This window comes from Dysidea avara, chromosome 4 (genome assembly GCF_963678975.1).
Source record: "Dysidea avara chromosome 4, odDysAvar1.4, whole genome shotgun sequence".
Classification (NCBI taxonomy): domain Eukaryota; kingdom Metazoa; phylum Porifera; class Demospongiae; order Dictyoceratida; family Dysideidae; genus Dysidea; species Dysidea avara.
The window spans coordinates 27692947-27715874 of record NC_089275.1 but is presented as its reverse complement, the minus strand read 5'-3'; the positions used below and the strand labels follow the sequence as shown (position 1 = coordinate 27715874).

Genomic DNA, 22928 nt, shown 5'->3' with positions numbered 1-22928 from the left:
TTGAGGACAAAATTACAAATGAGAAATTCATGTCACCAACATACTTCATTTGAGACACAGTTGTTACACTCAGTGCTCAAATTTCTCCTTTAATCAAGACACATTGTAGTGTGTCGGACAGCCAAGAAGCCAGCATGCCACACCGTGTGTATATTGACAGGAAGAATGAAAATGCAATTTCATGCATGCATATATAGCTCCATGATCCCTTCTCAAAAAGTAGACCATATTGCATTATAGGTGTCTACCAGGTAGGGTAGGCCACACAGCAAATTTGATCAACTTAATTCTCTTGAGCCATTTGTGAGATAAGGGCAGCCAAAGTTTCTAGATTTTTTTCATTTTTCTTTAATGACTCTTGGAGCCTAGATTTTTCTTTTTGCATACTTTGTGAAAATTGTTATAAAATGCAAGCACATATAAAATGCAAGCACATATAAAATGCAAGCACATAATTTGAATACCTTGACAATTTGGTACAGGTGAAGACCATACAAAAGTAAATTCATGTACAAAGTATGCTTTAAATCTGACAAATATCCATGGTACTATGAATGTTTTTAAAAGATCAAACTTTGCAATGGTTACAGGGTAATTGCAATGGTTACAGGGTAAACCGTTCAAGGGAAGGAATAACTTGAAATTTAGGTTATAACAGTGCCTTTTGATGGTTTGAAAATCAAAGGAGTAACAGCTACAGAGTTACAAAGCAAAAAGCAACAAATCTCAGGTTCGCGATACTCTAATAGAACACTCACTGCAGGAAAAAGTGAACGGAGACTTACTAGAATTTGATTTGGAACCACCATAGACTAAGTATACTTAATAATAAAAATTTATAATTTTGTAGATCTACCGATGGAAAATCATATTTTTTGTAGAGTTTTTAAGTGTTTTCCATTAATAGTTCTCAAAAAATGTGCATTCTATTAAAGTATATATTAGAATAATATTATCACAGTCAATGAAATATTGTACAATACAACCAACAGCCTATATGGAATACAATTTTCTTGACAGACATTTAATTAAAGTTGTTAGTCAGACCCCTTCAAATGGATGTTATAGAAAAATCAAAGTAGATTACAAAAGATGATATACCTTCTAGATTTGTATGCTGACAATCACATGCTGTGTGTGCTTTGCACACTATGTTAAGCTTGATGGTTTATATATACCTACTTAAGTTCACCCACTGATATGTAATACCTTTATACCTTCTTCCTTTCCCTTCTCCCCCAATCCCCATACTATAATGTGGCATTCATAATGTGGCCCTGGCCCTCCTAAAGTGTCTAAGACCAGGAGTGTTGTAGACACAAAATAATTACAGTAGTTGCTACAACTGTGCATTAAACATTACCTGTTCATTTCTGATCACATAGAACAATGCAATGAAGAAACCCTAATGTTATAGAGATTATATACATACTTGTTTATGTAAATAGTCAGCTAAATTGCCATACCTGTAGAGAGTTAAGAATTGTAAATAACCATGCAAACACAACTGTGTCTTCATTAACAGCCAGTAGTCCAAACAGCCAAGTTAGCCCAAGCAGTGGCAGTAAAAGTACAGCTGCCTTAACTAGTATCCTATAATATGACATTAGTTTTCTGGTAAAACACTTTTAGCAACATGTACTACAATATACGTATAAAGAACTTTGTGGGAGGATCAAAGCAAAAAAACAAAATGTTCTAAAAATAATAATAGCCATACAGAACACATCTGTTCTATTATGGGTAGTTATAGAATACAGTTCTATATCAGGTACCATAGTTATAGAACTGCTAGGTCTATTTGCAGGCTAATGGTCTTATTCGAGTGATTAATCACCCATTCTGGCCAGTACACCAGTCAACCAAGCCAGACTAGGCTAACAGCCTGTGCTGTGTTGGATGACCAGTTAACCCAACCAGTACAATAGACCACCTGGATTTAATTTATAATCCCCGGTACCGAGGATATATAATGAATTTCAAGAGTATTCCGTTAGTTTCGAATAACATTTATCCACACATACGTACATATTATCACCAACATCATTACAGCCATTTCATGGTTGCCACCTTTGATTTCACAACATTTTCACCCAGGCTTTTTGAAGGCTGCACTCTTTTATACAGCTTGGCTGTTTTTACATGGATTTAACTTCTGTTTGTATATTGTATCCCAAAGCCAACCAAAAAATGACTTTGAGGTTTGTTTTTACACAAATCATTGTTCTTATCTACAGATGTAATAAAGATGATATAAGACAAACCACTGCTCTTCCGATACAGAAAAATACTTACTGATCTGATACCAAAGCAAATTTATATACTTATAATTTATGCTTGCTTGTTTATATACTAGTTAAAGCACCGCCGCGAGTGCAATATGGAAAAAATAGCACGAGGGCGTGGGAGAGAGACTAATACAGCACGAGGCAAAGCCGAGTGCTGTATTAGGTTCGAGACCATGCCCGAGTGCTATTTTTCCATATTGCACGAGCAATGGCAATGCTTTAACTGGTTTGTTGTGCTAAAGTAGTGGCTGCGAAGAGTGGGGGTGACGCCAAGTAGCAGGAGGTGAGTGCCTATCCACGTAAGTTCGAGACCGTGTGTATTGCAGTGATTAACTCAGTGTAACTGGCATTATTAATACTCGTTCATACCAGTGGCGTAGGCAAGGGGAGGAATTCCCCCCCGTCACTAAGTGATGTTTTTTAAAACTTCCGTCACAAGCTTTCCAGTAACTGACACGCATCCCAAATTACTATTTGTGCACTACTACACGAGTGCACACAACATTCAACTCGTTTGTGAATGGTGATCATAATACGATGATTTCTTGCGCGTTACAAGCAATTAATAAAACGATGCACAAAAAATAAGGTATGCTCGAATCCCCAGGGGTTCCCCTGTGTAGACCCTATGCCTTCACCGAACGAAAATATTAGACACAATTCTATATTTAGCCCACACTACTCAAGTGATAGTGCATTTTTTGAATCTAGACAGATGAATCTCTCAAAGTGACTTCACAAGAGTCGCAACTCAGAAGTGACAAGTGATATGCAATGATGCTACAAACCTACAAGGTGATAAAGTGTTAAATGGACCAACTTTATTTTCCCGAGCCGAGTTAATCACACTGGATCTTCGTACAGTGTAGCGGCATGCCAGTTTAATTTTTTCACTTTGTCAGTCAGTCAGATGATCCGTCACAAGCTTACAAATTCTGCTAACAGGAAAGGTATAGAGTTGGGATTTTGTGCCAATACATGGCGTTTGAATTTCGCCAGCTGAAGTCAGTGAGGTCGTCATACTGTGCCAGTGTGCTAGGACTGCAGCACAGACTGTGGCTGACGTAAGTAACTGTGACACATTGTATTTGTACTAAAATATTCACAATATAGTTCTACCGGATTGTGGACGAATTTGTTGGAGTACAGTTGTGGCACGTGTGATGACACTCGACAAAAATATTTCCATTGATAAGTGATAACTGGTAACAATCAGTAATGAAGTAGTTGTGTAGCTAGTTACATAAGCTGTAATAATACAACACCATATGTTGGCTAGCCCATCATTGGGTCATTAGCCTTTTGTGCAATTATGAACAATGTCGAGTATTTTGTGGGGGGTGCCTGCCCCCCCACCACCGTCTGGCTATCTACGCCCCTGGTTCATACTGCACCAGCGTGATGAAGCTAGCTAGCTACGTAGCTTTAATTGATTTGAGCTGCCGAGAGCGACAGTAAGTGGCCAACTGCTTCTTTCTCGGTTGAGGCCTGGCTTAATTCCCATGAGTAAGTCTGTGACTTTGTTATAGAGAGGCTTGCTATCGTGTTTAGCTGGTAAGAGTGCATTTATAGAAGCCACGGTGTGGCGTTGGGAACAATAGCACGAAGGAAACTGGAAGCGAATTAACTTATCTTGTTCCATCTGGCTTTACAACGTGAACAGGAGTCATTTGTAGTGTTGATAACGCCATGTGCTCTGTTCCTTCACTAATTGCATTCGCTAAGAATGGCTTTCAGGGTAATTCTACCTCTTGTGTTTAGGTCATGGCATTGTTCTATGTGTTTATGATACATCATAATTGTTGAATGGCTTCATAACATTGCAGTGGTTTGGTGAAAGGAATGCGATAATGTGTCTAGTATTGGTTATGCTTTGGTCAACTTGTTTACTGTTTCAACAGTGCTGTATTGGGATCAAAGGGAAAATACAGCACAGTTGAAACGAATACAGCACCCTGAAGTGTGCAACCAGGTGTACAATATGGAAATAAAAGTAGACTTTTCACTTTGATCTTTTCACCCAAAGTACAATAAGGCTATATAATAAAGCAATAAATAAAGCACTGTATTTAAATAAAGAATAAACATAAATATAAATAACCATAAATAAAGCACTGTATTTGTTTGCAATAGTGCTTCATAACAAAGTAATTAAATATTATTTATTTAGCTAAATTATTTAATTATACAAAGTTGCTAAATCATTTAGATAAATCTTATTATTAAAGCACTTATTATGATTATGATGATGACAATTGACACGAGTAGGTCTAAATAGTAGTGTACTACCCTGTCAATCTGTATGTATAATTATCAGCTTTGATTTGATGGAATAGAAGTTGTAATAGTATTGTATTACAGATAGGCAGGAGTCTATTATGCTTTTAAATTTCCAATTATTCTTTCTGGAAATTCTTGTTAAATTTACTTATTATTCCCAAAAATTATTCCTAGAATTTGTGCAAAAACAAGCATATTAGTTAGCATTTTATATAAGTGACTGCTATAGACTCGAAGTTGACTGCTCTATTAGAATATCTCGATATTTTCAACCATTTCTATGCTCATAGTTGAAAATTCCAAGTTGTTGTGTTCTTGTACTCTTTAATGCTTACCTTAGTGAATGAACTTGGGTTTTGGATGCTTAATGGGGTTACAAATGGTATTACTAAAACAAGAAAAACATATAAATACTTTTTTTGAAATAAAATGTGTACAGGCTGTATAGTCCATGAACAACATTTTGGGAGTACTATACTCATGCTATTACCCGTGTATAAAATAAATGGGTGAATGTTGCGATGTATTGACATAATTATAATGATTTGCAACATGTACAATAGAGTTGTAATTGTTGGTTGTACAATAGTGTTGCAGAGTTGTTGTCGTGACATGTGTGTAGTAGACCATTGTTTACTACTGTACTTTTTGTGTTAGACTAAAACTATTCATTTGTTATCACAACTATAAAACTATTTGGTGGTGAGAAGTCTATTTTTAAGTACAAATTGAATGCAGTGAAGATCTCAGATCCCGGCTGTTGTGGCTCCTTTGGTATATGCCTAGATTTTTTCTGCATTTTTCACGTTTCAGTTACATGTTTCTGACTCACTGTATTCAAAGGCTTTAAGCCTTCTCACAGGTCCCTGTAGTAAGGTAGCATTCACAGAATAACAACTGGTGACAAGGATGGCCACTATTAGACACACTGAAACATTCAACCTTGACAATGAATGAATCTCTGGAACAAGTGGAAATGTTCTTTGTAGCAAATGGGGTAGAAGAAGGCAAACAAGTTGTAACACTTCTCTCGATGCAATGATTGGTGGCATACTTATGCTTTGTTGAGTGACTTAATAGCAACAATCAAACCAGCCACAAAGACTTTGAAGTACCTTAAAGAGGCCTTGCAGACTCATTTTGAGCCTAAGCCTGTTGTCATCATGGAACATTTCTAGTTCCATCATTGCAAACAGGAACCTGGTGAAAGTAGACCTCTCAAACCCACAAGTTTGAGTTACATCATTTGGCTGCCAGCTGCAAGCTATTCACCTCAGGCAATAAGAGATTGACTTATTTGAGAACCAAGAAGTGAGAGTACCCCGAAATTCCTCCTGGCAGAAGTTGACTTGACATTGACTAAAGCATTAGAAATCGCTTAGAGTATGGAAGCAGTCGACCACAACACTCAACACCTCTAACCCTAATCATAAATGTACAGAGAGATGGTGTGTCATGCACGTGGTACTTATATGTAGCAAAAGTTTGTCATTCCTCGCATGAGCCATGCACTATCAAGTCCACTAACACTAAAGATAAGCCTCCAGCTGACAAACTCAGGATAGACAATTCTACAGAAGAATTTGAACACTTTCCTGATGATGCAATTCTGAAAGTTCAGGGGCACAGTACCAGACCTATTATAGTTACTTTAGAACTGAATGGCAAGTCAGTTGTAATGGAAGTAGACAATAGGGTAGCAGTTACTTTGATGTCTGAAACAACACTTAAGAAGTTGTTTCCTGATGCACAGCTCCAGAAGACCACAGTGAAGCTTCACACCTATACAGCAGAGCTATAGTCCTTAACACCTTAGAGGTCCAAGTCAGGTATGCTAACTGTATAGGAAAGTAAGTTGTTAGTAGGAAATGGGTGGGACTGGTTCATGCACATAAGGCTTTATGTTGCAAATGTTTAAAACAATTATAATCTTCTCACCTTGAAGAACCTACTCTGATGTTATAAAGAAAGAGTTAGGTACTGTACTTTGTCTGGTTTCAAAGTCAAACTGAGTGTTAAGCCTGGAAATATGCCACAGTTTTTGTAGAGCCAGAGAAGTGCCCTATGCTTAATGGATGCTGTAGACAGAGAGCTGAAGTGCCCAGAATCATTGTGGGTGATTGAAAGTGTATCACAGGCCACACCCTTGATTGCTATTCCCAAAAGTGATGGTAGTGTATGTTTACATGGTGATTACAGCAAGACTGCAAACTCAGTGTGCTGGAGACTGACCAAAATCTACTACCTCACCCAGATGACTTAATGTCCTGGTGGTGGCAAGTTTTCTAAACTAGACTCAAATGATCCTTTAAGGAGAGTAGTGTCCTTATGTCACAGTAATCATACAGAAAGGATATACAGGTATTTACACTTACTGTCATCTGTTCCAGCAGTGTTTTAGAAGGTGATGGACTCGATCCTTCAGGTTCTACTTCAATGATATTCTTGTGCCACTCCACAAGAGCACTTGCAAAATTTAGCAGTCTTCTTAGAGATCGTCACAGTATGGACAAGGAAAATGCAAGACAGTGAGAGAATATAGTCTTTTTATTATTGTTATAAATATACAGTTCAGAACCTACAGTATAAAAGAGCTGGTAATGATTAATTACTGTCCATTAGTAGCATTGAAAAATTGTGGATTAAAGTTACTTAAGATTATCAATGTTAACAATTGATGAAGGAAGGTTATTCCAAAGTTTGATTGTATCAGGGAAGGAGATGTCGTAGGAGTTAATCCTTGTAGGTAGAGCTTGAAACTGTGTCCTCTAGTTCCTAGTGTATTTTAAAGGTGAAAATTCGTAGGTGGCTCAACTGAGATATGTACTGCATTCTTTATCTTTCATAGCTATTGAAGATAAAACACATGCTGAGCAACGCTGAACTGATTTGATTTTGTTGATGAGGGTTGTTTGGTAAGGTAACCATATATGATGGATGCATACTCAAGGATTGGGCGACAATAAATAACACTCAAGTTTTACGTCAGGTGAACAGTGTTTAAAATTTTGAACCAAGAAATTCAGGATTCCATTAGCTTTTTTCACTAACGTGAGCAGACCAACAAAGCTTGTTGTCATTGAGAACTCAAAGGTATTCAATAACATTGCATTCTTCAAAATCATGGTTATGGATGTGGTAGCTGTGATTAATGATGTGTTGTTTGTTTGTAAATCTTGCATAGTAGCAGTTTGTGGCACTGAATGTCATTTTCCAAGTTGCAGTCCACTACTCCACTTGTATAATCTCAAGCTGTGTTAGAGCATTTCACAGTCTTCTGCAGAGTTAATAACTCTATACAACAAGATGTCATCAGCATATAGGCGTACTGTACTGGAGGAGGAAAGTTATTCACAAAGCATAAAAACAATAATGGGCTAAGAACTGCTCTTGGGCTACACCTGATGTAACGGCCTGTGAGTCACTTGAACATCCATCTAAATGACTTGCTTAGATCTACTTGTGAGAAAATCATGGAGCCAACTTATCATTGACCCTCGAATAGCTTAATAGCTTAGTTTTGTAAATAGATGTTTATGAGACACTTTATCAGCAGACAGAAGACCTCAAAGCAGCATTTTTGTGTGATAATGCATGAATGCTTCAATAATAAATCTTTTGCATAGTGTCCTCAGATATTACCCATACTGATTGAATCATGAATATTCAGATAGGAGCCTGTATAAAAAAGTTACCTACTTTCAATCTGTTGATGAATAGAATGCCTCAAGTATGCATGATGTGGTGTTAGGATATTCATTAAAGGGTGACTGTTCTATTAGAGTATTTTGATTTTTTAATGTTATATGTGCACAGCTTCTGTTCTACATTGTCTACTTTACCCAAATAGCATCTATTATGATAAATGATTTGATCAGCCCATTATATTACATCCTGACCACTTGGCTGACTCCTGTAAGCGTTCGAGCGTTAATTGGATGGCTGCAGGTTTGAGGCTGCCCAGGTCTAGTCATGGTCCTTTCTTCACCTTTTCAAACACACTTTATGTAACAACTTTAAACAGGCTGTAGGAACAAGTGTCCTACAGACCTTCAGCACTTGTGCTGTAAAGCCTTAATAATAAATACATATTCTCTATTTACACTTACCCAATATACTGTAAATACATGTTAATGACTTCAACAGTTCTTACTTTCCAATCTGAAACTTGGAAGCTGATACCATTTGCAAAGAATATTTCTTGCTGCCATAAATCTGATAAAGACTTACAATCAAAAAGAACATATTAATCTGAAATATGTAGAATTGCACTAGTGGTTGAATACGAAATTATAGGATCTTACAAGTATGATCAACAGCATGGGAGCTATGAAGGCCCATATAGCACCTCTCTCCTCAGTAATCCAACACCTACAATACAGTATATGATATTAATGAGAGACTGAAAGGATAAAAAAGATTAGTACAGATCAAGGGTTGATTATTATGGGAAGAGTACCAGTGCAAACACATTGAAGTAAAAATTAACAGCTACTGGTGTTAGAGAACATTCATTGGTGTAGATAAGTTAAATCGTTAATCTGACAACAATGTAGTTACACAAGAGTATGCATCCATTCCTCCATTATAAGGTATGGTATGTAGATTTTAATTCTCACAAAAAAAATTTACCACAGAAACCAGCTTCTCAACACCTTGGCAGTATTGGTTAGGCATAACCAAGCTCAAAATGCTATCAGTATGACTGTAAATATGACTGGATCTGCAAGAACCCCACATGCTAACGCATTTTTCTAATTCCATTTTATTACATTTTCTTTATCCAGATAGCCTAAGGAATGGTCAACCAAAGTGTTCAGCTCTAGAAGCCAAGAAATTTCAAAGTCACAGTGCTACAAAGTTGCAACAACAGAAAAATCGATTTGTACAGTGACAATACAGAAAAATAAATATAGGCGTTTAAATAAATGGTCATAACTTACAAATACAGTTCTCTACCAAGAAGAACTTACACCATCGGGTTGTCCTAGTTTTGCCTTCCAGGCCTTTTCTACAACCAAGGCGAAGGTGAAAACATGAAAAACAAAAATGAATTGCTCATCCAATGCACGGCAAACTAATACTCACACGTAACTTTCGATTCCTTGGGAGTACTACGTATATAACACAAAACAAAGATTTTTGAACTCCTCTTGCTTTGGGGATCACGATGCTATCAAGGCTTTTGCTGGTATCATCTTCCTTCATCGTGAAACAAGCACTCAAAAATTTTACTGATTTTTCTCAATTTTGACCCATTGTTCTACTGTAAAACTAGACTTGCACTAACATATGGCTTTCTTGCAGATCCGGTCACAAATGCTTCCAAGTCGGTAACTACTATATAAATTTAGTTTTTTGTTCACTAGAATTTTTTGTTGACTGACTGATTGACTGATTGAGTGACGACAGCTCAAGGCGTCGAATTACGGTAGTACATGATGGCTTCTCTACGTTTATAATGGAAATTGTTCTTATTTTCTATAATGACTGGATTGATTGCAGAGGTACTTCTTATACTGCTCTTCATTTGTAATGCTGTGTAATAGACTGATAGTTGAGGTGCATGCTTTAATAAAAACAACAAGTCTAGCACCATTCTGTCTTTAGATGTGGTATGCATGGGTTCACCAGTGCAAAAAGTAAACAAACAGTCAAATGAAAGGAAAAATTAGGTATTAAAGGTTTGATTAGGGATCATAGAAATAAAGGAGATTATTTACACCTGTAAACATACTATAGTGGACATTTAATCCTTAATTCAGTTATGGGTATAGATAGACAATTAAATGTCTATAGTATATAACATTATTCAGGTGTGAACAACTTCCTTGTTTCATTACTTTTTAATTGTATGATCCCTAATCAATTTTCCTTGTAGCTACTTGTGTAATTATAAACTATTGCTAAAATATTATTAAACACCACACACAGCTTCTTACATATCATCAGATCCATAGTGTTCATGTGATACAGCAGCAGACACAATAACAATAGGAACAGGAAAACCTGAACATCATTGATATTATAAGAGACATAACAGTGTGTTGTTTGGCCAAAGAAAGCAAGTGCAATGCATCACAGACAAGTGTATAATACACAGGAATCACAAAACAACATGCATCCATAGCTTAGAACAAATGTACTATTGTGGTGGTGGAAATTCCCTTGGTGTGAGACACCTTACATACCAAAGTTGAGCTAACTGATCTAAACATCTTTGAGATATGTACATGCATTCAAAATTTGAAATTGTTCTCATTTTTCTTTCAAACACATAATTTACTTTTCTTCTTACTGTTCTAGATGATCTTTTTGCATACCCAAGAAAGGCCCTCAAAATTCTTGAAAGCTTATATAGTAATTTATTAAATCTGGAGTGTATATAGAGCACAATACATCGCATTTACCTTTCACACTGCACACTGCTAGTTTACGAGTTTCCTTTCAAAATTTAAAAATGTAATTTTTCATCATGCCTGCAGGCCACCAGCATTTCATACTACGTAAACTAACAATTTCCTTACCAATAAGTGACTGGATCTGTGAAAAGGGGCCTTATAGCCTTTCCAATTGCATGTACTTGGCAATCCATAACTTGACCTGTGAGTATGGTACTGTACCAGCCTGAAATTTGGTCACCTTACACGCCTAACATAGCACTATTCTTGGATGTAATTTTAAGACAATGGGTTAAAGACAATTATGAGTTATGACTTGTCAAACTTGGAAATTTGAAAAGGCTATAAGAACCCTTTTCGCAGATCCGGTCACATATGCCAGCGCTGCCAATTAACCACCTCTCTTAATTTCATCTTATAAACAGGAGTATAGGGGGTTTCATTAATAGCACCTAGTTACCAGATTTAGGGGTTGTGGGGTGTGCAGTTCTCAGCTGCCAAAGGACCTTAAATATTGTAATGGTTTAAATCTAAACAGATTGTTATAATATTTCATGTATGATTTAGCACATTTTAACCTGGTCAGTGTTTGCTGAGAAACAGCTAGCTAGTGGGGTTACACAAAGAGACTTACGTATAATAATAATGATGATAAATATGATAATTAGCAATTAAATTAATAATCACTTATTATTAGTCAATAATCACTTAGATATACATGATACATCCTGAAATACTTCATTATGGTTATACATCAAATTACTTTTTGATTTCTATCCACTATTTAAAAGATGTTTCTTGTACACATAAGTGATAGAAAAACACAGAGATCTACACCATTACTGAAAATACTGCAGATTAGCCATATAAGCTCACACTTAGTTTTGCATTCGCTACATTTAATGTCTGGTCTAGAAATCTTTAATCCTTCTTGTCTAATGCAATAAAAGTCCATGAAATTTAGCACTCTACATCATTTCCAACAATAAATGTGACCCAGTCTGACAAAAACGGTCTTATCGCTTATTTAAATGTATCGAGAAATGCCCGTTTTAAGTATTTAGTGTGTTGTAGCTCGCCAATGGTTGAAGCTATGTGTACCAAATTTTCACATGTTTTACACCAATTACTTATCTTCCACAGCATCCACTGTGCAAGTAGCCAACAACTAAGTTTCCCCGCCCTTTTAGACAGTTTTAAAACTGAGGTTGACTGTATCAGGCAAGCTGCAAAATGGGTGGGAGGTGGGGGGCCTGGAAGGCGGGAAAGATGGTGTTCAAAAATTGAAAAGGAAGGCGTAAGGATGAATTAGGCCAAGTTTTGGGCCATTGAGGTTTCAAAATTGGCTAAAATGAAAGGAAATTCACAGCAGAGGTACTTATTCAACACCACAGAGCTGTACAGCTACATACAGTCATCCCCAGGCTAACCAGAGCTACATTAAGGCCCCACACCACACATACTGATGGCCAATGGACTTGGGAAAAGCAGCCAGCAAAACCAGACCACTCAAGTCTAGATGATTTTGATTGTGGAATTAGATAATTTATTCATGTAGCTTTGTGTCCTGGGTGAAAAATCAAATCTGCTGACATGGACGATAAGACCGGTTTTGTCAGACTGGGTCACATAATTAAGTTAAGTAGTTAGGACTATAAGTTACTTACTTATTTAAATCTACTTGACCTGTTTGTAATGTTCAGTGGTCTGCTCAATGGCTGACGTGTGGTAGGTATAAGTATGCATCCATGCATTGCAAAAATAATTATTTTATTGATCATTTGTCATTAGTAACTGTCAACTAGTCGATACTTAGCAACTAAACTGATAATCTGTAAACCCAAACGTATAATTAGATGTTCCATGTTGCTCAATATAATGAGCCAAAACATATCGTATCTTTAAACTAGTTTGGCATAAAGCCATGAGCAAACCATGTTCCCATGATTGCTCAAGTGGTGCCATTGAAATCCCACACTAAAGTGGTATATAGCCTAAATATTTCGAGGAGGGGAATTTTTGCTAATTTTTGAGGTTTTGGAGTTTAACAGTGGAAATATCATCCTTGAAACCTATGCATCTAATACATTTAGTATTGTGTAATAAATTTATTTTTACATTGCTCAACTTCAAAAATATTCATCCCTCAATATAATTATTTAGTGCAATAATAAATCAAAGTAAACATTCGATTGTGCGTTGTACCTGTATGCATGCATGTACAGTACTTACCCCAGCCTAGCAGCATAAAAAATTTCCTTGTTTTAAATACTCCTTCATACCATACAAAGTTGAACCAAATGAACAGCATTACTCCTTCACACAGCATCCAACTGAATGCTGCCGTGAAAAAATAATGAAGTAAGATAGCTACAATAAGGCAGCTAGCCTATGAAAATTAAGTGTAGGTGGTAGATACATACATTCGTAAGTATACTGTCTCACTCTGTATCTTGTAGCAGTCTCAATACCACTGACAAACACTATTAGACCCAACAATAGTGCAATGGAAAGATTCAAATGGACAAAATCTGGTACTTTTGAAAACATTTTCTTGCTAAATAACTAAAATAAATTATGGATCAGTTTACATAACACGCTTACCGTAGCACAATCAGCACTATTATAGTGAATGTCAGACAAACAATAGATATTCCACATCCAACATAACTAACAATAGAGAGTGCTTCAGACTGAGCCTACATTTATATGTATGCAGAAAAGACAATATGTATTGATTGATACAAAAGACTATACAACAATTAAATTTGATTAATCTCTTAAATTCGATTAATCTCATGCACAGTACTATAGCATTAACTTACACTTCCTCCTGTTGTGTCTACCAGAACAGTAAAACTGGTCAAATGAGAAGAAGCACATTGGACAAAACTTCTGTTGCTTCCTATCTGTTGTATACCATCTTCAGAAAACTGACCACGCTGATTACTGTTGCTACATAAAGCACATCATTTTGTGCACACAAAATCAGAAATTAATGTGATATAAACAATAATTTGTTTACCCTGAAAAATCGAAGAAGGAACAACGTATGTTAGAGTATGATTGATTTTCAGCCTATGGGAGAATGTTGTTAAATAATAAAGCAGCAAATATGAGCTATGTACAATATTTCCAGCATGATTCTGTAATTATTCTGACATTTAGAATAATTATTAGCAACGCAAGCAAATATATGCACATCAACAAAAATGTACATACCAATTGAATGTCGAATGATAAAGTAACACTGTCATCACCCAGGTTTACTCTCTCTGTAGATATTTGACTAGATAAGATCAGACTTTCAATTCTTGTCCTATAAAAATTAATAACCAGGTCATACTTTCCATTCATAAATTAAACGCAGAGACAATTGCTCTTACCCAGGATCAGTTGATAGATGTACATTTCTGGATACAGCATTAACCACAGCAATTCTTCTTCCTGTCATTAATTTACTGTTAATTTCTTATTAATATGTATGTTATTACCTTGAACTGTTATCTGGTTGAGGAGTATAGAGTTTGGTATTTGAATCATGGGTGTCATTTTATCAAACATATTATTGCCAATGGTGTTCAAAACTGATGGAAAGTTGACACTTTCAACATTCTTCAAATATTCTTCTGTAGGAATCTGTACTTCAATGACTAAATTGGTAAAACAATCATTTCTTTACATAAGTCATTATAGTAAACTACTTATGAATAATTTCCATCTGAAATGGGCACATCACCTACAGTACCATGCAAGAGTCTGTTTAAAAGCTTTTATAGAAGTTAACACATAGGATTTTTGAATCACAGTGGAGCCATACATTGAAGAGTATATAGAAACTGCACAGTAGTACAATAATGACCATACAGTCAAGTAAGACATTAAATTAAAGGAAACAACATTAATAGAAGTCATAGTTATACATCACAGAAGTCATTATTATACATCACAGAAGTCATACACCTTCATGAGACATAAGGCAGTTGCAAAATATCTTAGCTATTGACACCAATGTTGTCCTTGACTAGCTTCATCTTGGACTCATCTCAATAACTAAGACAATCTACTCTTACTGAGGTATAGCTAACTATGTACCACTCTGAGTGGGCAGTTCAAAGGCACCGCCAGTGCCATAATTTGTATATTGCACTGCTGCAGACCGCAGCGAGTGCATTATAACTTATAACGCACTGTTTGCGGTTTTGTAGACCACAACGAGTGCATTATAAGTTAAAATGCACCGACCGCAGTGCAATATACAGATATTGCACTGGCTGCAGTTTTGTGCAGCATAGCACAAGTGCCGGTGGTGAAGACCACTACGACACCTCACCTAATAGGTGGAAAGACACTTCACAGATCACTCGAATTCTTTTATAGCCCGACATGTATAGGTCGATTGTGGGCCATAACGTCACCAATACGTATAATGTTTACAAGCAGCCAATGGCGATCGAAAAAGCCAACGCGGGTGGCCACAACTCTAGTCTACATATATATAAACGTACTTATACAACTTACTAGTCTGGTGCCATCTTAGCCCAGACAAACCCCACAGCAATATTCATCCTCATTGGAGCTCGGACGACGGAGCAATCCCAAGTTAATCATGAGTTGTTATTTTGTGCCAGGGTTCTATTGGGGAATGTACGGAGAATTTATTTTATTTAAAAATCTCGGATACTGGATTGCCTACCTGTAGGCGTGACAGACCTTCGACCTTATTTTACGCACATAATCGGTCATAACTCATGAATGTTCATCGGATTCCTACCAAAGTTGGTACTAAGATCCGCCTTAATGAGCCCTTCAAGTGTGCTAAATTTCAGCCTAATTGGAGTACACATTCGTGTTTTAAAGCGGATTTTGCGAAGTTTGCAAAATGAAGATGAAAAAAAACAAAGAAATTAAAACGAAATTTTGTTCGCTCGTATGTTGGAAATGGCTGGAACGATTTTCTTCAAATTTGGTATGTAGACTCCCATAACTGGCCGACACGTCTGTAGCAAATTTGGTTCCAATCAGATAAGGGATCACAGAGCTACATAGGTGTGAAAATTGCATTTTCTTTCTTCCTGTTAATATACTCACAGTGTGGCACGCCGGCTTCTTGGGCCGCATGACACACTATCATGTGTCTTGATTCTAGTGAACTTTTGAGACATTGTATATAAAGCTTTAAATGGCTACAGCTTTGGGGGGTTGTGCCCCCTCCTTCCACCAGATATTGTGTACTCTGTTCAGCCCCCCTCACATAGACTACTTCCTTCACCACTGCCCTGTATAATTAACAATATGCATATCTGCATCGTATCAACACAGTACTTTTTAGTAGGACTCTCCCCTAAAATGAATGGTGCCTATCTACGTAAATGCTGCAGTTAAAAAAACATCATAGAAATATCATACATGACAAAAATCAAGACTTACAGTATTGAGGCTCTCAGCCAAGAAACTACAAAGCGCACGCCCAATTAAAAGACGCGCGGCCACTACTGTGAGTTATTTACGTGTAGAGACGGCTTCACAATATTTGACAGGATTTGCGAAAAGGGGTCCTCCACACACATCCAATTTTCCAACTTTGACATTTCATAATGTCAGACCGGAAAGAGCTATTGGCTTGAACTTTGGGCAGAAGTGAGCACCACCATAGCTTAGTAGATGGTGAAAATTTCAGGTTAATAGGTTACTTGAACACTAAATTATGGTCTCCCGAGTTTACAAAATTGGATGTGTGTGGAAGACTCCTTTTCGCAAATCTGGTCACATATTAGCCCTGGATTATGCAATAGGTTTGCATTGCGATACGTAATAATAAAAAAATCTTTTTTCGTATAGTAGTAGTAGTAGTAGTTTTCTTGCAACCGATATTAAAACGCATTTTTAGACATATTTCGCTTCTTTTCTCAACCATGTGTTACATCTAGCGTCACCTTATACCAGTCAACTTACCCATGTTTGTACAGTCCATCTAGCACTGACATTATCTAATCCCGGTTTGTTCATACACGTATTTTCTTCGATCAAAACTCTAATACCTACAATAACTTTTAAAGACACGATGTGAACACAAGCCCTAATGTCTTATAAGCAAGTTGTAAAAGCGTGTGGAACCGTAAGTTCCCTAGGGAAGGTGTTTTAAGCAGAAATCTTTTAAACTCCATTTAGTGCCACGCCTCATGCTTGCATTGACAATTGAAAAGGGGATACATGTGTTCCAGATTTAGCAGGCATATTAGAGCAGGGGGTCTGTGGGAATATCTATGGTCCTTCACAAGCTATAAGCTTTATATCATAGTAGTTTTGTATGCAAATGCTTGGTTTCTGAATAATTCTGATCAATCTTCTGAGTTGTAACAATTGGTATTCAGAGGACAGCAGTTGCTCAGTATAATATGTAGCTTGCATTTGCAGTACCATGCCGAGAACATATTAGCCTCCTGGGGATAAACACTTAAATGGTTCTCATTCTCTCTGTCACATGTGATGACTGAACGTTCTATTAGAGTGTTTGACTGTTATATTAGAAAATTTTGATATTTTGAAATATTTTCCTGGTTTGATATTGCATGGCTTCTGAATAATTCTGATTGATCTTCTGAGTTGTAGCAGTTGGTATTCTAAGGACAGCAACTGCTCAATATAATACGTAACTTACATTTGCAAGACCATGCCAAGAACATATCTGACTCAACACTAACTTTATTATCATCTGAACTTTCATCATAAGTTTTGTCGTTCAATAATCATAATCATCATATCACATTTTATTCAAAATCAGACAGTGTGACACATTAGATAACACCAAATTCAATGATTGAAGCTCAACTAAACTGCTTTTTCATGCCTTGGTACTAGTTGGCACGTGATATATAGTATGTGTCCCATAAAACTCAAACCCAAAATGAAAAGCATACATTCCGTCAAGTGTAAACTTGTAGTAAGACTGTTAGTGTAGTGCACTGTTTCTACTTGTTGTGAGTAATCATTTCACTGTCCAAAACAGGTTAGCCTTTGACTTTGTGACTGTTATAGCAGAAGTTATATTTATTGTGGCAGACATTTACCCCATTATGATGCAAATATACTCCATTATACCAGCATTATGCTTTATATGCCCTATTATGCCTAAAATTATGTCAGCATAATTGATACTGACGCAAGCCACAGCCAATCAGCCAACAACACTATTTGCCTCAAGTACTTGTTTAAACTATGATGTACAGTGGCCCCACCTGGCTAGCTTAATCTCCTAGCAACAGAACATTGTTATTATGTTAACTAGAGTAACTATGCAGGTGAGAACCACAGCCTACACCCAACCTTCCCTAACCTGACAAATGTCAGACCAAACAAGGAAATGGGTGGCAATCTTGGTAAATGGTTGGTAAACACCCAATGGCCAACTGTTATAGCCACCCCCTGTTGGGGGAGTCTCAAGTGGACCAATCATCCCAGTTCAATCATGCCTATGCTATATTATTATAGCAGACAGCATCAATTCCCAACAATCACAGTTATGGATAAGCTGTTTACTGGTAGTAGTAATACTGTCTAACCAATACAATGACTAAAACTGAACTAAAACATGAGCTATAAGATGTGCATACCAAAATATTTGATCACATTAGTTTTAATTGTGGAAATTTATTTTTGAAGAGAAGAGTCTCTTTGAAATATCTGAAAATAAAAACGCTTCGAAAATTACCTGCTACACGGTATTTTTGTACATATTCTAATAGAGCAGTTAAATACAATAATTTTCAAAAATATGGCACACACAAAGGAATCTGGTTAATACTCATGATCACAAGTAAACTTACCAATATTATTTCCCACCAAACTTGCTTGCACAGATTCATTACCACTAGTGTTTAAAGTAGTACTATATATGATGCCAATTCTCTCAGTGGTCATTTGTAAGAGTTCACTGGGTGATATTGTGTTACCTTCCTATATAGTGATATAACAATAATAAATGGGTATACTATAGGTAAACCTAACCTCACCAGGAATATGTAATGCACAAAATGCACCATGTATAATTATTATGATCATACACCTATACATTTATATATGATTTTAATACAAACCTCATCTATCATGTCTTGAAATGAAATATCATTTCTCTCATCAAGCAAGTTATCCAGTATGTCAACAACATTCTATTGTTGAGGTACAATAGAGAAGACAGTATTAGTGGAGCATAGGACTTTAGTCTGTACAGTATTTTACTACATCCTGTAAGTGGTAGATGTAAGGTTTTAAAAGGGGGTTTCTGAAATTGTTTGGACAAAATTTAAAGAGGAGGTTTCAGCCAAAACAACCAAACCCCATTTAGGTCTGCCACTGCATTGTTTGTAAGGTAGAACATTGGGAATTACATACCAGGATTATGTAATAGTTATACACTCGTAATAGGTGTCTTCAAGGATTTTAAAACCTGAGGTGACATCAATAATTACCGAGGCCCAGCCAAGGTAATTATTGATATCACCAATGGTTTTAAAATCCTCAAAGATGCCTATTATGAGTGTCTAAGTACTTTAGACAATGGTGTACAAGCTGTGAGTTAGTATGGAGAGTTCCCATTATAAATACTGAGGGTATTTCAATGAGCAAGAGATATGAGGTCGTGCAAGCCCATGAAGCGTGAATAAAGGTTTGTAAAGTCAATAAAATGTGTATTTGAGGCCTTATAGATATGTGTGAATGGCAGCGAATGTAAATAGCCATGGCTGTCTAGGTCTACAGAGGGCACTTCAATATGTGACCAGATTTTACAAAACCGATCCAAATCGCACATCAGGCAAAATCAAACTAACACCACCAGTGGATAGCTACACTATCGTATTAGTAGTTTTGACACTCAGTACCACTCAAACTACTCAAGGCTGGTTTCAACAGACGTCTTTTCTGGGGTGTGTGTGTAGAGTTCGAATGGCGGTTTTAGGCCTTGTGAAGGACCTAGCTTGGTAAGAATGAGTGGTTTACTGGTGGACAGCCTGATAATGTAGGCCAGACGTTTTTTCTGTGGATTTTGCTACATATCAACTGCCACCCCCCCACCCTGCCACCTCCCACCCCTTTGTGAGCACTCGTGATACTACTTCGCTTGTCCAACAGCTCAGATTTTCTATCTTATTTGGTGAGAAACTCTACAAACAGCTACAAGTACTGGAAGTGGTCTGAAAGGTAACAGATTGATGCATCTTTAGTGTAAGTTTCATACGTGTGCTTGCTATCCTTGGAGAGTTATGCTGGCTTGAATTCTTTAAAACCATTTATCTCGAAACTTCTAATGTGCAATTTGGATCGTTTTTCCAAAATCCAGTCACATATGGTGAAGGTCACAAACTGAATTAATGGCTTTTTGATTAACCAGCTACCACGATGTTCTAATCCCCACTGAGCTAGCCACACATAACGGCGTACCTGAGTGTAATTTCTTTCTTACAATCTGCTCACAATCATATCAATTTCCCTTGGTATTTACTGATGTGCTAAATACTAATTGTCCACAAGAAGCTTATTGCATTACTGTGGGCCACATTGTGGTTATAAACAACTGTCCTATTGAGCCAGGTGCCTTACCAGTAAGACACCTGATACCATGTTTCTTTGTAAATAAGAGACCTCCACACATCAAAGGAAACATTGCATGCCATTGTCTAATGGAATATATAGTCTCAACATGTTATTTCCTATGATAAAGTAAAAAAATGGAGTTTAACTAGTTAAACAAGGTTAATGTTGGGAGATAATTGCGTGAGTATGGAATAATATCATTTACCAACAGCTATTAATAGTTGATGACCAGGTGGATGCAATATGGTAAATGGCAAAGCAGGCGAAAGAAGGGTGAGCATTAATCACGGTGACTCGCAAACGCATGTGCCAGAAGGAGCACGCAGATAGGGTATGTATCAAGGCCACATGGTGTAAAAAAGTTTGTCCCCACCCAAAGCCCACCCCCTAGATTTAGGAGACTACATTCAAATTTGTGTATATACTGTGTATTTATAAGCAGTGCAAATAAAAGAATAACAGAATCATAAACTAAATAATTATGTGACCGGATTTGCGAAAAGGGGTCTTCTGCACACAGCCATTTCTATGCATTTGGATGACCATAACTTTGTGCTCAAGAAACATATTATAAGCCTGAAAAATTTTCCAATCATACAGTTAGGTTGGTGCTCAACACTGACCGAATTTGAAGTCAATAGCTTTTCCAATCTGAAGTTATGAATTGTCAAAGTTGGTAATTTGGTTGTGTGTGGAAGACCCCTTTTCGCAAATCCGGTCACATGTTGTTGTTTTTTAAATGATACATACAGTTATATTTGGGGGATATGCATCTGTCCACATGCCGAGTAGACTCATGCTCCAATATTACCCCATTCCATGAGTAGCTTCCAACTCAAGGTTAGCTTGAGGTGTGATAGTGCAGGGTTTCAGTAGGATTGGTAGGATGGCCTTAGAAATCCCTGTAGCTTCAAAGTTGGGAACCCCCAGATAATTGTCCTCCAAGCCTCATGCTAACAGGGGAGCCACAATCTGTGGCTATACATATAAGTGGTCCTGTTTTAAATATATAGGTGAACCATGGAACCCGCACAACTTACCAAAACAACCACCATCATTAGATGGAGGTTGACAAGAGAACCAGTTGTGTCACATGGCAAACTGGTTGTGTTATTGTATTGACCAACATTGACACATGGTAAAGTGTTGTGTAGTCAAAAGAAGCTGGTGTTGTAGACATGATGTGACAAACAAGTGTGTAACATACAGGGACTAAATGAACAATGCATTTTCGCACATGATTATTACTGCAGGGGCGTAGGGAGGGGGGGTTCCGAGGGGTTCAGGAACCCCCCTGTAAAATTTAGACTTCTGCAAGCAGGATCCTAACACTCCATTTAGTGTGGCAGGACAAAATGAGTGAGTGTAATGGCACAGCACAGCAATTGATAAAGCTTGCATTCATCTCTCAGGGAAGGATTTACAGAGGTAACTTGAGCCCTCTTCAAAACTTGTTAAAAAGATCGATATACTCTAATAGAGCGGTCAGGTTTATACTCTAATAGAGCAGTCAGGTATACTCAAAATAGGACGTGCATGTAAATATACCCATATCTATGTGAAGTTTTTCAGATATTCTAACATTAAATGCAAAATTTAGCATGACCTTATACTGCTATAGCTTTGGTGTGCAGTGTTTAAAGATATGGACCTCCAGTATTTTATCACTTGTGTTATACAAAATGAATTCATGCTGTACATATCTGTATAGTTATATTGTTTTGATTGTAAGTCATTCCATTTGTATCAGTGGATTCATGGTTCCTATACCAGTGAGATAACTATCACTTACAGATTACTATATGTGTCTCTATGTGTTATGCTGTCTGTTTCCACTAGGTGGCTTTATCTAGTACTAACTTCATCCCAGGAGCACTTATATGCATTATAATTAATATACTTTTTGCATAAAATATAGAAATTTGCTGAGTTTTGATTCATTAAAATATTGAAAGTCTTTCAGCGGCTGGGGGCTATGCCCCCAGACCCCTGTTTCTGGTAACTGAATGTTGGTCCTGGAACCCCCCTTCAAAAACTCCTGGCTACGCCCCTGTACTGTGAAGCAACAGTATCACTAAAATTCCTTGGAGTAGGAAACATTTCACTCTAAAGTTCAGTGAAATCTTTCTTGCCATCCCTGAGATAATCCCTGAAATATACACCTTCTTCATACATGTTTTTCTTACCTATTAGACATGTTGATTTTGAGGTCCAGTTGAACCAATTTTCCAGTTTTGAAAGTCTATTTTATGGATTGGAACCATAAAATATGACAGGATTTGCGAAAAGGGGTCTTCCACACACATCCAATTTACGAACTTTGACAATTCATAACTTGAGATTGGAAAAGTTATTGGATCGAAATTTG

At 37.0% G+C, this 22928-nt stretch overlaps 1 protein-coding gene across 3 annotated transcripts in view; it reads right to left on the bottom strand.

Annotated features, from left to right (window-relative positions):
• Positions 1 to 22928, bottom strand: part of LOC136254600 (uncharacterized) — a 153945-nt gene that overhangs the window by 23800 nt on the left and 107217 nt on the right. For all 3 annotated transcript variants that reach the window (XM_066047347.1, XM_066047346.1, XM_066047348.1), the window contains exons 16-30: positions 19066 to 19137; positions 18796 to 18925; positions 14464 to 14622; positions 14356 to 14416; positions 14192 to 14288; positions 13995 to 14047; positions 13795 to 13924; positions 13574 to 13668; positions 13415 to 13526; positions 13202 to 13358; positions 10511 to 10577; positions 8873 to 8939; positions 8722 to 8819; positions 1467 to 1593; positions 1364 to 1405 (exon numbers count right to left, since the gene is read on the bottom strand). In XM_066047347.1, the coding sequence (XP_065903419.1) occupies positions 1364 to 1405; positions 1467 to 1593; positions 8722 to 8819; positions 8873 to 8939; positions 10511 to 10577; positions 13202 to 13358; positions 13415 to 13526; positions 13574 to 13668; positions 13795 to 13924; positions 13995 to 14047; positions 14192 to 14288; positions 14356 to 14416; positions 14464 to 14622; positions 18796 to 18925; positions 19066 to 19137 (1467 nt within the window). The remainder of the gene's footprint in view (positions 1 to 1363; positions 1406 to 1466; positions 1594 to 8721; positions 8820 to 8872; positions 8940 to 10510; positions 10578 to 13201; positions 13359 to 13414; positions 13527 to 13573; positions 13669 to 13794; positions 13925 to 13994; positions 14048 to 14191; positions 14289 to 14355; positions 14417 to 14463; positions 14623 to 18795; positions 18926 to 19065; positions 19138 to 22928) is intronic.